The 17,851-nt window shown below is 35.8% G+C and overlaps 3 protein-coding genes across 3 annotated transcripts; 1 reads left to right on the top strand and 2 right to left on the bottom strand.

Annotated features, from left to right (window-relative positions):
* Positions 1-779: 779 nt before the first annotated feature.
* LOC145599225 (NDR1/HIN1-like protein 12) lies at positions 780-1,664 on the bottom strand. The gene has a single exon (XM_081655628.1). The coding sequence runs from the start codon at positions 1,483-1,485 to the stop codon at positions 880-882; it is 606 nt and encodes a 201-aa protein (XP_081511754.1). The 5' UTR covers positions 1,486-1,664; the 3' UTR covers positions 780-879.
* A 4,479-nt stretch (positions 1,665-6,143) lies between these two features.
* LOC145597998 (uncharacterized) lies at positions 6,144-9,404 on the bottom strand. The gene is made up of 2 exons (XM_081654284.1): positions 6,656-9,404; positions 6,144-6,543 (listed from the first exon to the last, which is right to left on the bottom strand). Exon 1 carries the CDS (start codon positions 9,022-9,024, stop codon positions 7,540-7,542), a length of 1,485 nt encoding a protein of 494 aa, XP_081510410.1. The 5' UTR covers positions 9,025-9,404; the 3' UTR covers positions 6,144-6,543; positions 6,656-7,539.
* Positions 9,405-11,878: 2,474 nt separating this feature from the next.
* Positions 11,879-17,314, top strand: LOC145598303 (putative anion transporter 3, chloroplastic). The gene is made up of 8 exons (XM_081654641.1): positions 11,879-12,405; positions 14,732-14,958; positions 15,407-15,764; positions 15,859-15,903; positions 15,994-16,140; positions 16,266-16,403; positions 16,798-16,831; positions 16,920-17,314. The coding sequence occupies exons 1-8, from the start codon at positions 11,977-11,979 to the stop codon at positions 17,087-17,089; spliced, it is 1,548 nt and encodes a 515-aa protein (XP_081510767.1). The 5' UTR covers positions 11,879-11,976; the 3' UTR covers positions 17,090-17,314.
* The last annotated feature ends 537 nt before the right edge of the window (positions 17,315-17,851 follow it).

A 17,851-nucleotide genomic window follows, 5' to 3' on the forward strand; every position in this document is an offset into this window, starting at 1 on the left:
TGTTTTATTCTAATATTTTGGGATTATCACATTTTCTAATTTGTGGAGTTAATAGATTCAAAAATATGTATAATTGTAGTTGGTACTTGGTAATTACGAATTTGATTTTGCTGCCAAATGACCGAATTTTAGCTATATTATTATAAAGAGTCGGATATTGGATATCCGGGCTATCCGATCCGAATTTTTCGGATATTCGAAAATCGGATATCCGACACTTTCGGATCGGATATCGGATATCAAATATTTGGATTTTCGGATACGGATATCCGATCCGAAACCTGAATTCGGATCGGATATCCGATCCATGCTCACCCCCGGCACACAACATTGTCATGGTTTATTTGAAACCTTTTATTTTCAATTCAAGTTCTCATACTACACGCATTAAAAAACTTTGCTACAATTGAATATTCTTATTAATTAAGATAGTTAATTGTGGAACTAAATGAAGTGTTTAACTAGTGAACACAAACTCCATAAATAGAATTCAAATTGTCAAGTGGTAAAATATGGTTTGGTATTGTTCTTATCTATTGAACTTTATCATCTCTTTAAAAATGAAAAATGAAAAATGTGAAATTTAAAGGCAAAGAGAATCTACTTTCATTGATTTTTTCTCTCTAACAACTCCTAAAAAAAATAAATAAATAAATTTGAGGAGCATTTTCAAGTATTAATAGAAAAAAAAAAGTGCTAAGCAATTAACCAACGTAACATAATTCTAAAATGTAACAAATTAAGAAAAGAAATGTATACACAAAAGTATACCCATTAATTAATTTATACCAACCTACTTTAAAATTTTTGTATTTTTTTTTTTTTTTTTTTTTACAAATTCTCAAAGAATAAACTAAGAAAAGAAAAATAAAACCTGTTTTATTTTGATTTAGAGTTACAATGAGAATCCGCAGTATAACTCCCATCACCCTGAAATTTGAGCTCACAACTCAAACGCAACCAGAATTTGACCGATTTAATCGGTCCAACCCTCCATCTTGTTCTTGTATATCCCCTTAAATCAAATGAAATTCTATTTTGCTTCAACGATCGATCTACTATAGCCGAGTGTTGTGGATCCAATGGTATTGAATACGATTTAACATCATAGTTAAAAATCGCGCTATCATTCTTGTCTACGTTGAATGGTAGATTTTTCAGCCTAGCAATTTGTATATCATGGAAGCTGAGGTAGTACGTAAAATCCGAAAAGCTAGCTTGTGCTTCTGCATTATCATTTTCGGCCTGAAAAACGATGTTCATCTCGGTATTAAGGACACCGGCTTGACTATACTCGAATTTATCTAGGTGAGCATACGTAACTTTAACAAAGGGTATACTTGGACGTAAGGCAAGGTACCCTACGAACACAACAATGCCTAAAATGATTACAATGATCGTGCAAAATGTGCATATTATGGCGGCACACCATATCAACGGGTGGGTGCGGCGTTGGTAGTGGTGACGGTGATAAGGTAAAGGCATTGATGATAAGAAATGGCGGTCGTGGTAGAGAAATGAATGGTGGAAACTTTGGTAACGTTCGGCATTAAGCCAACGTTTATAAGAAATAGAAGGGATGTTAGGCGACGTCGCGACTTAGTTATGTAGGGATGGTGGTGTGATGATGGTAGTCATGTTTTGGGAAGGAAGTAAGGTGAAAGAGGGAGGAGAAGGTTGAGGTATGAGAGGTTCCTGCTCTTAATTGGCAGGGAAGGTTTAGGTATCTTCTTTTCCTCAAGGTAAAGTTTGTGTATAATTTAAGGGTAGGTTGGAATGTTAGACTACTTTAGAATATTATATTTTGGATCTTAGGAATCTTTATTATGGTATGTTTTTATTTATTTTAATAATTTTATTAATTATCGTACGTTAAAGAATATGGGTTTAGGAGGAAAATATTTGTGCTTTATTTGTTGTTGTTGGTGAACATTTTTTTTTTTTCAAGTGTTTGAGTACTAAAGACAAGAAAATACCACGCTTGCTCTAGAAAATATCAGTGTGTGGTCCTTTTTAATTTTTGTGTTTATAAAATCTTTTTTAGTGAAAAGATCTATTTTTGGTTTTGCAAGTACTTCATTGGATTTTCTAGATAAAGTAAATACATGTACAAAGGTAAGGAAAATGATTCTTTCTCAAAATAGAAGAGAAATAAATAAAAAAAATGTTAATAAATAAATTATTTTGTTTTGTAATAAATGTTAATATTAATACGTAGTATTAATAAAATTACCTTTTCTTTTGTTCAACAACCATATTATGATTTAAACTTTATTAGTAAGATAATTTTTTAATTAAAAAATCATCAATGATTATCACTTACTATTACACATAAATAGAAAATGCAAGACAACATGAGCCAAAATCACTAAAAAATTTATATTGTATGTTAAACATCTTATGAAGAGAACATGGTAGTTATGCTACAACAAAACATCATTAGTTCATTACAATATCATTGTGGACTTTACAGTTCATAAGTAAACACAAACGCATAAACAAAAAAGAAAAAAAAAAAAGTAGGAAGAACAAAGAAGAAAAGATAGAGAACATCTTTTAAGACGCAAAAGTATTTTTTTCATAATGAGTCTAACATTTAGTTGTTGAAATGTTATTTTTGGACATTAGTTAATACTCTAGTCAATACTTAGGGCCTGTTCTCTTACGTTGAAATTCAGTTCAGTTCAGTTCAATTCAGTTCAGCTCAGCTCAGTTCAGTTCAGCTCCTAATTTCCTTCTCTTATAAAATATTCATTTCAGTTGAGTTCAGTTCAGTTGAGTTCAGTTCAGCTGAGTTTAGTTCAGTTCAGTTCAGCTGAGTTCAGTCAATGAGAACAGGCCCTTATACTTTATAAATATTGTAAAATACTAGTTCTAAACTTTATAGTAGGAGAAATGTCCAATTATATTAGGCTAATACTTGGCCAATTAAAGCAACAAAGGTCATAACTGTCCTTAAAAAAATGCAATCTTTATACGAGTATGTTATATGCTGCTCTCTCGAGCATAAAATATACCGTGCTTCACTACTTTGGATCAACTTACGTTCCTTTCCAAAATGCTGCAAAATCAATTGACAATGGGAATGAAGAGTAACCTGTCTATCAAAATCTGAACTGAATCCCAGTTTTTCAGAGCAAAATTTCTGAAACAATGGCTAAAGCTAAAAAAACAGATATAAGTCCAATCATACATAATAAACAGCATAAACCTGTTATTCATCACTGTCAAATTTGAGTTATCGAGACAGCTGATACCAGTAACACAGGCAGAGATGCTCTGAAGGCAACTTAAAGGGAAGATCTGATGTAAGCAAGTCGGAACCTTACTACAGTCATAAATAAGCTTCTGATCTCCATAAAACAGAAAATGAAAATTTGACGAGGGTAAAGAAGGCAGCACCACAGCAGAGCAGAATACAAATCTGTTGGCAGCACTTAGTTTTGAAGCTACAATGAACACAGGCACTCACAGCTGACTGATGCACAACTCTAACACAATGCATTTTTAAGACATAAGTGCTAGTCTGCCAGACAAGTATATGCATGATAAATAAAAAAGTCTTACAGGAAATATATGTTAGCCGCCTGAGGAAACAATTCAATCTGGTAGTGATCATCAATCAGCTGGCGGAATTTCAATTTGATTTATCGAGAGCATTCACAATCAACATGTGCTAATCACAAGGTAACATATTTGTTAATCATATACTTTTTATTTCCTACTAATATACATAGAGATGGCATTAAAGAAACTCTCGGAGTCTTCTGTCGTGCACACATACCTACAACAGCACTAGAATTCTCACCAGGTGGGATCTTCTCTTTTATCATTTTTTCCAGCCAAACAAGCCCAAAACTTCTCAAATACCACAGTGAGGAAAGGAAGAATTGAGCTCAAACATGGAGGATAATGGACAGATGCAACTCCAATTTTTAACTATAATCAATCAAAGCGCTCTAATCATCGCATCTCACGCAGCTTCATCCACAGCCCACAGGAGCTTTGTTAGCACAAGAATCACAGATAATCAATAATACAATAGTGGTAATCTGCTACAGGAGATGTATCAGGGTAGCAAATTATAACCATGATTAACCCATGCTTCTACGAAGTTTCGGCTCTAAGAAGGGTAGGGGCTGGATATAAGTAGTCGTATCCCTGCAACTACACATCTTTGTCCATGGTTCTACTCTACATGCAATGACTGGCTTCCTCCTCCAGAATGAATAAGAAGTGGAGGCAGAAAATAAGCCATATCAATGTTTTATGGTGAAACGCAAACTATAATTGCCTCTTGTGGTCAATTCAAGAAATTTTGGCTCTCTCCTACATCTTTGTCCTTCATTGTAGTTGATACCTCAAAATCTTATTTGCTATACAAGCCAAAATGCTTATCTTCTTTTTTAAAGCAACAATTACCAAACCTTCAAATTTTACATCTATAACTTTCTCTACTTAACATCATTTGATGTAAGTGCAGATAAATTGCTGCCAAATCAAAATTAATCCTACGTTCTGCATATCAATAGATCTTGATGCTAGTTTATTCCCATAACTGAGCCTACTGAGGAAATCCTGCAGGAGTTACTTCATAGAGGCAATATCAACCAATGACATGCTGTAATCACCTGTGACAGTTTCCGACTTCCATACCATCTTTGTCTCTATCAGTGGATATAAGTTTTCGAAAAAGTATTACAAACAAACCAGACATATCCGCACAGGCACAAACCCAACATACCTTCCATGTTATGAGCTGACTATAGTATTGCATATTTCTCTTCCAATGCTTGAGAAAATTTCCTAGAATACAAAAAAGAACCAATCTATGGACTCAGAGAAGTCACTTCTCCACTTTCTCTTTCACACCAGCCCTATTCTATGTCAAAATGTCTTTGTAACTGTTTCACAAGAAAAGTTTTCATAGTTCCCCATCGTCTTTGTAACTATCTCAAATCTGTTTCCGAAAGTTTTAAACATCTACTGTTGCACAAAAAATCAGGCAATTAGAGTGATGGTGTTGCTGTGGTGAATGGGTGTATGAAAAAGGTAGATAGAGTGTAAAAAAAAAAAGTGGATAAGTTAAGCAAAGTGATTGGAAAGGTGTAAATATTGTGAGGTAAGGTAGTATAAAAGAGAGTTTGCCAAAAATAAAATAAAGTGAAAGTGTTAAGACATTCTAAAACGGATGAAAACAAAAAGTGCTAAGAGCTTTCAGAAGCGGACATAGTATTAGTTAGGTCATTAAACATAGGAGCTTAAAAGGCTTACTCAACGGGTAAAAATAAGGAAAGAAAGAAGCCAGAAAAAAGTAACATCAGAAAAGATCACGTAACAACCAATAAAATAAATCTAAAAGGAAACACACATCAAAAAAATACTGAGGTTCTACACCCCAAAGTAGTATCTACTATCTACCCAGCAGCATATGGTTACTTAAAAAGTCATAATAGAAGCAATGGCAAGGAATGACAGTCCAGCTTTCCAGTACAACCATTAACACAATGATAAGAGATGAACACTAGCAATAATTCAATGTTAAGCAATAGTCTTAGTAGAGGCACCTACACTTTCCTCCGTGCACACTTCATGCCCCAAATATTTTGTTTTTCTATAATTTAACATCAATCCTCAAGTTTTCAACCCTTTCCAATGACTAATCATTACCACCTGTACTAGACTTATCTACTAAAAATACAATATCTATGAAGAACACCATACACTATTGTCACCAACTCAATATGACTCCTCATCTAGTGTAGACCATCTCAACTTAAGTTGAAATTTGCAGTGAGGAAAGCACAACTTGATCAAGATATTGTGAAACTAGATGGAAGGCAAATGAACAATAGTGAACGTTTTAAGAATTTTTACAGTATCACATAGCTACCTAATTCCCTGTCAGCAAACTGCAAATCGAAAAGGGCAAATTCATAATTGAATGCAGCACAAATTGGCATAACTTAACAATACTAGCCTACTAGGTATCAATGCTATCAAATTATATACCCGGGCCCAATCTAAAACAATCACAGAGAAGCTATGATAGACAAGCAATATGATTCTATAGTCCAGCCGCACATCCCCTTTAAATTCTTGTGATAAACAGGAATTTCCAAAAAAGAAATAAATAAAAGAACTAAAACGAAAATAAAATATTTTCGAAAAAGATGAACAAAAGAGGTCTAAGAATTTTAATCAGCCTTGACAGCACGGTGAAGTAAAAATAAGGGTCAAAAGATCACCAACTAGAAGCTGCAATGAGGCATTAGCCTAGGGCTTTAAGAGACTTCTTTAATGCAAATTTAAAGAACGTAGAATTACAGAATTCACAAAAGTTACTATAAATGACGAGGGAGTTGCAGAATTTCTCATCTTCTAGATTTAGGAGGCAATGCCAGATTGAAAGACAGCAGCAGCACAACAAAGGAAGATGGAGACATTCTCATCTTCTAGCTTGGACATGGGCTTCAAAAGTGAGGAGAAACCTCCTGGCATTTGAACAGGGCTTACCATCAAGGACAGTAATATATCATCCACCTGTAGCATCAAGATGGCCTTCATATACACTGTTTGGCTTACCTCCCTTTCTAGAAGGAAAGAATGTTCTACCAACTTTCAACTTTCAGATATTATGATGAAGGGAGCTTACCTCAGTTGATAGGGCTTAAATGAATTCTTCAGTCCATAAATGCAGCAAACCAGGAAAAAATGCTTCCTAAACAAGTGACTCCTCGGGAAAAAAAATTTGGGCAGCTTAGGCAGTCGGAAGACTTGGAACTGTCAACTAAAATAGAAGAGTACGATGGTGATCTGCAAACTTCAGCATCTTCAGTAAATTTTGCGAGTGCACTTGGCTCCTGCATCACAAGAAGCTGTTCTGGACTTGGAATAATGACATCCAGACTCCAAATCATAAGGAAAAGGCTTAAGGATTGTACTACAGAACATTTGTTTTCTTTCACAGAAGATACCATGGAGGCTAGTTGAAAAGCGGTTGGGTTGATGCAGAGATTAATCAAGAATTTTGAAAATTTGCACAGCTGACTGGCAACAGCAAACATATAACACGTGCTTTCACCAGGGAACATTACTACAGAGTACACTATCTGTAGCTAAGGAAAGGTATGTTCAAGACAGAATAGTTGAAATGAACAGCATGACTGAGAAGCAGAAGGCAATTGTAAACATACGTAAATGTATAACCTTTCAGTGTTCAGGAGTGGATTTGACTAGAAAAAGGACTAATAGATAATAAGGGGGAGCAAAACAGGAAAAGTTTTGCCCAAGTAATAAACAAAAGAAATAACCTCATATCAAAAAAGCTTTTTCAATTACAGCGGCAACTGCACAGAAAATGGAGAAGAACTACTTAAATGCTGCTTGATAGAATAACATAAGGTGGAAGGCAAAGAGAGAGAGAGAGAGAGAGAGAGAGAGGGAGAGAAAGAGGAATAAAGTGTCAGTACTAGTATGAAGCTATCCACCTCCTCTCAAGGCTATCTGAAGTATGAAGCTTTCCACCTCCTCTCAAGGCTATCTTATGTATGAAGCTTTCCACCTCCTCTCAATGCTGTCGTAAGTATCTCTTGCACTTCTGCCCTCTTTGTAGAAGATCTTTTGCAATGTCCTCATTGTGGATTCATAAATAATAATCCTCTGATCCAGCATATCATAGGCAAACCTCTTCAACTCTGAGAAACGACCAACCTTACACAGCCCCATGAGGAGCACATTAGCACATTCATCAACAGGCATCGTTCTATTAGCAAGAACAAAGTTCCAAATCTCAATCCCTGTCTCTGGATCATCACGTTCAAATAGCATCTCAATAGCTGCAGCACAATTAGCCACTGTAGGAGGGACTTCATTCTTTGTCATCTCTTTGAAAAAGCTAGCCACCTCGCGAACCTTCTTGTTCTTTACCAGACATTCGAAGATCATATTATATGTTAGCAAGTCAGGGAAGACTCCATAAAACGGCATCTCATCAAGAAAGCGGAATGCATTGTCGACATCTTTGTTGTTGCACAGCAGGCCAATCATGGCATTAAACGTGATCAAATTGGGCATTATGCCGCTACCCACCATCGTATCCCACAAAGGTACAGCATGGGTTGAATCATTCTGCTTAACAAGAATATCAAGAGCATTGGTAAAGAATTTCAAACCTGGTAAGCAGCCTTTCCCTTTCATAACTTTGAGAAACTTGACAGCTTCATCAACTTGTGATCCACGAACAAGAGTCATCAAAAATGCATTGTAAGCCGCCATGTTCTTCTCATCCCAACCAACACGAACCACCATCTCCCCAAACGTGGTCTTAGCCTTGGAAACATTGCCCTCTTTTTCCCAACCCTCTAACAAAATAGCAAAGGTATCCCCATCCGGTGGAACCTTCACCTTAATTTTGTCAAAGAAATTGTAAGCCCTTTGAGTTTGATCCTTCTCTCGACAAATAGCACTCAGCAAGGAGTTCACTGCAACCACATCAGGCTCAACCCCATACTTATCCATCACATCAAACGTCATAATAGCATCGTCAAATTTCCCAACCGCACAGTAGTTCCCAAAAACAGACACAAAGGTGGGAAGTGAAATTAACCCCGCTTCCTTCATAGACCTAATAGCAGCCCATAATTGATCAAACATCTCATTCTTCCCTAACAAATCAACCATCAAGTTCCAAGCATAAACCGAGGGTTTATGAGCAAGCCCCGCCCAACGAAAGAAGCTCACAGCAGCATCAGGGCTACCATAGGAGAGCTTAAGCACCTCCTCGACAAGCTCGGGGCTAGGGGTGATGGCACTACTAATCAACGCAGCTTCGATATCCGATACCGGGGTTCCATAAATGATATCACATAGAATTCTAGTTCTAGGGGTCACATAAGGAACATCAAGGTAAGTTGGGAAACTACTTTTCCCTTGATTTCCACGCTGTATGCTTTCTGGGTATTGCGATTTTGATAAAGGTGGGACTAATCTTGAAGTGTAATTCGAATTATATAAATCACCCATGTCACAAAAATTTGTTCTTGTTATTGTTCTTCAATTCAAAGGTTCAAACCCTCATAACATTAGGGCAAACAAACTAATGTTTGATTCAACGATGATAGAAATCATGAAAAATGTCAAACCTAAACTATACAAATCAATTAAATTGCATCAAATGGGCAAATTATGCACAGAAAAAGCGAAAAGATGGGTAATTTAGCGACAATTTGAAGAGTAAAATCGCTTACTGGTTTTGCAGTGGGATAAAAATTTGTTCTTTGCTGCGAAAGTACCAATGAAAAGTTTGTGTTTTTGATGAAATTGAACGCCGGAGTTGTGGATTTTGCCGACGACTGTAACCGGCAAATGGAGCTCAAGCTCTCAGGGTCCTTTCTCAACGACCTTCGAAGTATGTTCTATTGTCCCAGAACAATTAGTATTAAGTACTCTTGGAGTATGGTACTCCTATTATGCTATACACGTTATATTTTGGATTGAATCTTATATTATTTTGCTAAACTATTATGTTATTTGCTTAAACATTGTGTTAGTATATATTATATTAGCCTTTTTTTTAAAAAAAAAACATTAAATTGTGTTATTTTGGTTTAAATCATATGACGATCTTTTTAAGTATGAGGTTATTTTGCTTAAACTTGGTGTTATTTTTTTTTTTAAATATAACTTATTTTTTTATATTAATTAAACATTGTATTTTTTTGCCAAAAACTTGTTATTTTGTTTAAACTTATTTTAGAGGAAGTAGCTAAATAAAAATAGAGAATAAAATCGAAAGAGATAAATATGGCCTGGTGAACATAGCATGTAATGTTATGTAACAAAAAGTTTTCAATCAAATAACATAGAGTTATAATATACTGAATAGCATAATATACTAAATAAAGTAGCATTCGTATACAATGATCAAATTTATGTAATAACATTATTGTATAGTAAAATAACATCAAATACATAACTGAATAACATAATACAAATTTAAAATAACATGAAACAACAAAAACTTTGTATTTCAAGAATACAAAAGAATGTACATACGAAATAACATATAATTAATTTTAAAATAACATACATACAAATCAAATAATAAGAAGTTTACGTCGAAATAACATAAAATCTACACAACCTGGAGTACCTTGTGCATGGTACTCCAGGAGTACAAAAGAAATTGCGGTCCCAGAAACTAAACAAATTCGGAAATTATAATTGTAGAAGTCTTTACTACGATGGCGTTATGAGACTATGCTTCAAAAATCCAGACTGGAATCGATTGACTCGAAATTGTGATTAAAGACGGCAAGGGGTGTGTTGGCTGTGCTCGTGTGCAAGGTGGTTGGGTAGGCTTAACCTATAACATAAGGGGTCGTTTGGTTGGGGTTAATCATCAAAGAGAATGAGAATCAACTGCTCTCATTCTCTTGTTGTTTGTTAAATCATTTTTCCCATTTCCTTTACCCTCTTCATTTCCCCCAAATCCCTCTAAGTTCATTCTCCACCCCCCTAGACTTTTCCATTTCCATTTCTTGGCCACCATCTCACCACCATACCACCACCCTCTTACTACAATCACCACCGGGAAATCAGCCACCGCACCGCCACTCTACCTCCGATCGTTTGCCGCACCTCCACCGCCCTTCCCCTTCCTTGTAAAACTTTCCCCAGCCCCCTGCAAAACCCTAAAACTCCCCTCCCTCCCCGTTAAATCGTAAGCCTAGGGTTTCGAGGGTGGTGGGAGAGGCGGCTGACGGTTTTACGAGGAGAGAGGGTAGTTTTTAGGGTTTTTCTTGCCTAAGGGAGGTTTTTCGAGGGAGGGATGAGCCGCGTTGGGGCCAGCGAGGGTTGGGGGAGGGCTTGCGAAGGGCGGCGACTGGTTTGGTGGCTGGAAAAGGTGGAATTAATGAAATATGTGGTGGTTGTGGTGGTGGTGGGATTGTTTCCCTTTGTTTTTAAAACAAACAACAAAACAAAAATAAGGTATTTTCATTCCATTCTATTCCATTCTCTTTGTTCATTGCATTCTGATTACCTTGTGCGAACCAAACGGCCCCTAAGTATATAACCCATTAATTATTACTTCGTATTTGTTATCCCATATTAGAAATATACTCGACCCTAACATGTTTTGTGTGCGGGGGTAGGCACACTATGTGGTCGTTTGTAAAAGAACAAAGTAACCCCTATAACACTGACTAAGTAATCCATGTAGTACTGATCGAATAACTCCTAAAACACTGACCGAATAATCCTTGTAACACTGATGAAATAACCCTTGTAACGTAACATAAACGAAGTAACCCCTGTAACACTGATTGAGTAACCTTTACAATACTCACGAAATAATCCCACGGTGGTTGACCAGTGACCATATAGTGTGGCCATCCACATATAAAAATTTGTGATTTGGAAAATATACATTAACCCCACGGTAGCTCACCAGTGACCATATGGTGTGGCCATCCACATATAAAAATTTGTGATTTGGAAAATATACATTAATATAAATCTAATAAACACCATTTGATACATTTTTGTCTCTGTGAATTAACGTACACATATCGTCATATTTTAATCATATTAAACAATAAGTTTTGTTGGTATATAGAATTATAGATATGTTTGAGTAATAAATACTGTCTTATTATTAATTTCTATGATTTTAATTACTACTAGTAGATTATTAAACATACTTATGGTTGAAACTTTTTGTACATTGATTGATTGACAAACATATTTAATCGAAATAATGCAAGTAACATGCGACATGAGACACACAAATACACAATGTTGCCTGAAAAAAAAAAAAAAAAAAAAAAAAAAAAAAAAACCATTTGTCCAGTAGCAATCACCAGGCAAATAAATTTGGCTCATCCAAAACGACAACCATGAACCATCTACTTCACCCAAATTAAACTTAATTACTTAGTTCTCAATCTTGATTTCATCAATGCCCTCATAAAAATGGCAGCCATAATTTCATCATCTTCCTACAACACTCATCACAAACTCTTACTACAACCATGCCATCATCATCCATCATCACAAACTTTACGGCGGCAAAACAAGATTCCGGTGAACACTTTCATCAAAACCCGAATGATTAGTATTGTGGAAAAAAGATGTGGAATAATGAGAATAATGGGTGTTATTGGTGATAAAAATTATGGTAGAGCGAGGCCGAGGCGGGTGGAAACGGTGAAGTGCATGGCGGCGGAGGGAGAAGGAGTTAGTGGTGCACCACTGGTGGTGGAAAAGTATAGATATACGGTGGTTTGTTTGGTGGCGTTTGTGATGTGTCTTTGTAATGCGGATAGGACTGTAATGTCTGTTGCTATTGTTCCTTTGGCTCGTACTAATGGTTGGTCCACTTCTTTTGTTGGAATTGTTCAGGTAACATATGATTAGATTATTCTTTTGATCTTATCAATTATTGGTTTAATTTTAGTTTATAGCTTGAGGATTTTGTTAATTATGATTACTCAGATAGTCACATTTAGTATTTGGGGGGAATTTATTATTTTGGTGCTATGGTTTTTTTTTTTTTTTTTTTTTTTTTTTTTTTTTTTTTTTATATTTGTTATGTTGCTATGTGTGGATTGCCCATGTATGTTGAGGATAGTTTGATCACATACAAGTGTAAGTGAAATTGCGTTTATAAATACACAATTGACAAGCCATGAAAGCCTAATACTGTAGCGGATGTTGTCAGTTAACCATTGAGGTCTTGGCTTAATGGTTAAGACTAAGGGTCTGTGTATAATAAGGTCACACATTCAAATCCCTTCACCTAGATTGATGTTTTCAACACAAAAAACCTGTTTTTGACACATACAATTAGTGTAATATGAAGTAAGTATAATCATATTAGTTAGTACAATCTTATGAGGTTCCATCCTAAAGCCATATGGTCATAGGAAGGACGGCACACATGGCCACAACCTTATAAACTAGTCACCTTTCTTCATTTTTTCGCCAATGTGGGACATTTGTTCTTGGGACACACTTGGGAAACTTTAACGATAATGATATTAGTAGTAACAAAACACTTATGTACTTCTGAATATATTGTGTTGAAGCATGGTCTTCCACAACACATGTGAGTGTTTCACATAAAAGATGAAAGAGTTAACACTTTATAAGATTAAAGGGCTATTCATCCTATTTCCATATGGTTTTGGGATGGAACCTCATTAAACCTATGAAGTGGACTCTCTCTTAGTGATGAGTGTGACCTAGGCCTGTGTTTAACATGATATTAGAGTTAGGCCTACGGTTAGGCTTTAATGAATGTACTTAGGGGTGAAAGTAACTTGGATTAAAACCGAACTGAACCGAAAACCAAGCCGAATTAGTAATTCGGTTTGGATTTTTTTTTTGAATTTGGATTGGATTGGATTGGATTGGATTGAAAAGATTAAAAAATATGGATTACGGGTTTGATTCGGTTTGGGGTTTAAAAAAACCGAAAACCGAATTACAAACCGAATTTCAACCCAATAATTTAAGCCAATTTTCTTTTTCAAATTATCCAACCACTTTCCCCTTTCAAATATAAACTTTAAAAAAAACCTAATTTTCAATTCTCCTTTCTTAATATCTTACTCTCTCACAAAGAATGTAGTAACAAGAAATAATTGTAGGAATTTTCTAGGTGAAGTTCGAGTTTCGGGTTTGAATGTTGCAAAAGAAGGGAACAAATTTCGGTTTGGATTGGATTCTAATTTGAAAAACCGAATTAGTTCGGTTTGGATTGGATTGGATCGAATCTTAATTCGGTTTGGAATCAGATTGAGATTTCCGAAACCGAATTAATTCGGATTGGATTCGGTTTTGTCTATAATCCAAACCGCAAACCGAACTTTCACCCCTAAATGTACTCATCTCACATTGTGTAGGAGAGTGTATTATTGCCATCTGATTTTAGAATGGAACTTTCTTAGACTTGTGAAGTTAACTCTCTCTAACCTGGTGACGAGTGCGGCCCAAACCTGTATTGGACTTGTTCCCTCTCTTGGTGACTGTCAAAGAGTTGATGCATATTGCAATATTTGGTTCAAGGAGCTCCACATATACTCAATGTATGATTCCACAAATTTTCATATTCTCAAAGTGTTGATCTGATGCAATGTATAACTGGTTGATGTTTTCTACCGAAATTACCTAACACGATTATTTGTGTTAGCCTCCTTGTTACCTTCACGGAACCACATGAGGATATCGGATTAACTTATATTTGCTTGAAAGCCTTGAATGGATGAGCCTTGAACTTGCAGCCTTTAGGTTATGAGTTAGGAGTACATTGCTACCCTTCTTCCCAGGCCATTATTTATCTAGACTAAGACTTTACAGAACTCTTGCCTGCAATGAAGTATAGATTGTGTACGAGCTAGACTTAACGCCTACAATTTCATAATAAAATGTTACTTGTCTAGTTTTATTAACTTTTGATTAATTTTAGGGAAATCCCCCCCCATCAACTTGTTTAATAATATGGTTTCTTGGTCTATATAATGAGCTTAGGCTAGACACATATGCATGTCCACATTAAACATGTTAGATATGGAGTTTAAGGAGTATTTCCTGATTCATGGCCAGTCATTGACTCTGCAAATCAGTAATCATGCTAGATAACCAGATGATCAAATTTATGCATTATTAAGGGAGTTGGACATGCAAATGCTATATATCCATTTCATATGATTTGGTTTGCTTGCAGTCATCATTTCTATGGGGCTATATAATATCCTCTGTAGTTGGTGGAGCAATAGCAGACAAATTGGGAGGAGCACGAGTAATGGCATGGGGTGCTGGATTGTGGTCCTTGGCCACTCTTCTTACTCCATGGGCAGCCAACCACTCTGCTGCCACCCTCTTGGCTGTTCGTGCTCTTTTCGGCCTGGCAGAAGGAGTAGCTTTCCCTTCCATGAACATCCTACTATCAAGGTAATTCCTTCTTTATCTATGGCCATTAAATTTATATGTGCATAAGTCTTTATTTTAAAACTATGTACATCAATTAAAGAGGAATTTTAACTTACAAATTTGTAGTTGTGTCAGTAAACCCCCCCCCCCCCCCCCCCGGTTTATTGTTCCAAATCTTGTATTACTTTGACGATTAAAGGAAAATCTTTTGGCTAATCAATCAGCAAAGAAAGTACAGCGATGGCAAAATTTATCTGATGATGAAGATATGACTAGAACGACGGAAGCTTTTGGTACTAGCTTATATGCAGTACCAACTGAAAGTCATGCATATAGTAGTTCAAAGTTCTGTTTTAGGTTATCAAGCATATGCATTATTCATAGCAGTCTCTTTCATATTTTATTTTCCGAAGAAAAAAAAATGAAGTAAAAGAAGACAGGTTGCTTTGATTACCTTTACTTTGATTAGGTGGTTTCCAATCCATGAGCGTGCACGAGCTGTGGGAATCTCCATGGCAGGATTTCAACTTGGAAATGTAGTAGGCTTATGCCTTACTCCAATTTTAATGTCAGTAGTTGGAATATCAGGACCTTTTGTGCTGTTTTCTTCTCTTGGACTACTTTGGCTGGTGGCATGGGCTTATGGAGGTGGAAGTGATCCTAGAAAAAGCCGTTTTGTCAGCAAGTTAGAGGTCCAAGTTATCGAAGCTGGGAAGGCCGTTGAGTTTTCTCACAGCAATCGCAAAAACCATCGTCTTCCATTAGGCCTTCTCTTATCAAAAAAGCCTTTTTGGGCAATCCTTCTTGCCAATATTATCAATAATTGGGTAGGATAATATTATTTTTCAAATAGTTCTAAAAAAACAAAGGAGCTTACTATCTGATTGAAAAATTAATTCCATATATTTCTTGGATTATCAGGGATATTTTGTTCTTCTTTCGTGGATGCCTATTTATTTCAATACTGTAAGTGTCATTTACAGTACATGCTGCTCCATATGTTATCAAAGACATTCATTCAGCTTTCGTTGATGGGTTTTAGGCTGTGGAATGCAGGTACTAAATGTGAACCTAAGAGAAGCGGCATGGTTTAGTGCTATTCCATGGGGAGTGATGGCAGTATCAAGCTTTGTTGCTGGCTCAGCATCCGATTATCTAACCAAAGCTGGCTATTCTTTGGTATTTGTTCGTAAAATGATGCAGGTAGTTTGTCCCTTTCAGTACTTCTCTCTGCATTCTTCTAGTTACAGATCATGATTTTCTGCTTTTCAATTGTTGAGCATATATAAATCTGTTTTCAATTGATTATGTAGTTATGATGTTTGCAGTCTATAGGATTTATCGGACCTGGATTGTCATTACTTTGCTTAAATTATGTCAAGACTCCAGGAGTTGCATCTGTCGTTCTTACAGTTGCTCTGAGCTTGAGTTCTTTCAGCCAAGCTGGGTATTTCCTCAATGTACAAGTAATGACCCCTTATCTTTTCTTTTCACACCTAAGTTTTCTTTCTAAGTCAGTCTATGTTGTCATAATGGATGTCAGCTAAGTCAATTAACATAAGGTATTCGAGCCTCAGAGGTGATACTCAGGAGTTGAGTATAAAGTTTGGTCTCGTGTTAAAAGTGATTCCTTCACATATTTTCTGAGATGGTGGTATAAAACCTGTATGGTAATGTTATTTTGACTCGAAGTAAACCTGCTGAAAATGGGTTTTATAATAAGTTATGGTGATGTCAATTTAATTTTACATGCTCTCTTTAGAGTGATAGTACACCAACTCAAATAATTGGTGTCTGGTCTGGACTTGCATGCAAACTGTCTTGAATATTAATCGAGATGTCACAAAATTTGTTGTGCAGGATATTGCTCCATATTCAACAGGGCTTGTTCATGGTACATGATCAATCTCTTTCTATACATATACGAGTAGCATATAAGAGCATAGTATAGGATACTGATCAGCCCAAACTGTTATCAACAGGTATTACAAATGCAGCAGGGACATTGGCTGCAATAATCAGCACCATTGGTGCGGGCTACTTTGTGGAATGGCTTGGATCTTTCAAAGCGTTTTTGACCTTGACAGCAACACTTTATTTTGCTGCGACCATCTTTTATAATCTTTACGCCACTGCAGAACAAGTAATTTGATATCTGAGGATTCCGAGCTAACCACGATCAGAAGCTGTACAGATATGTTAAACTCACAATATCTCAATGTTGTATTATTTTTTTTTTTTCATCCGGTCTGATGTAGTTATTCAGCCTAATTATTCGAAAATGTGTATTTGTAACTCAAAAAATCATAGAGTACAAAAATGGAACATTTTGTTTCTTTTACTACCTCCATTACCGAAAGTTCTTAACATTTACGGATTTTTTTAGCGTTGTCTGCTGAATAATCCTTGCATACTGTCTTATCTTCTATCTATCCTGCTCGGTGCATTGAACCTTCTAGATTATTTTTCAAGAATTTTGTTTTATTGAGACATGAGAGGTTGTGCATTAATGAACCTTTATTCATGATTTGGCATGATTTTGGCCTCAATTTATGCCAACACATTATTGATTTACTTAAAGATTGACAGCTTGAAAATATCAAGTGTAAAAGATCATCGATTTGTAGTGATTGTAATGATATATTTTGTTGATTAGTAATGTGTATAAAGACATCAATTATGTTGTGTAGTATGAATCTTTCAAAATTGCAATCTCATAAAATGACAATGACCTAATCATGTCGCCACATACCACACACATCGAACACATGTCAATTAATGATGGTTTTTACAAATTTAATGGATTAGTTGTCATTTTTCTTGGTTTATTATTGGTGAATTTATGCAATTTTTATGATAAAAGTAAATCTGTTTTCAAAATTTTACTTGTTTTTGTTGAGCTTTTGCTAATAAT

The sequence above is a fragment of the Chenopodium album genome, chromosome 20, assembly GCF_948465745.1.
Source record: "Chenopodium album chromosome 20, dcCheAlbu1.1, whole genome shotgun sequence".
NCBI lineage: Eukaryota > Viridiplantae > Streptophyta > Magnoliopsida > Caryophyllales > Amaranthaceae > Chenopodium > Chenopodium album.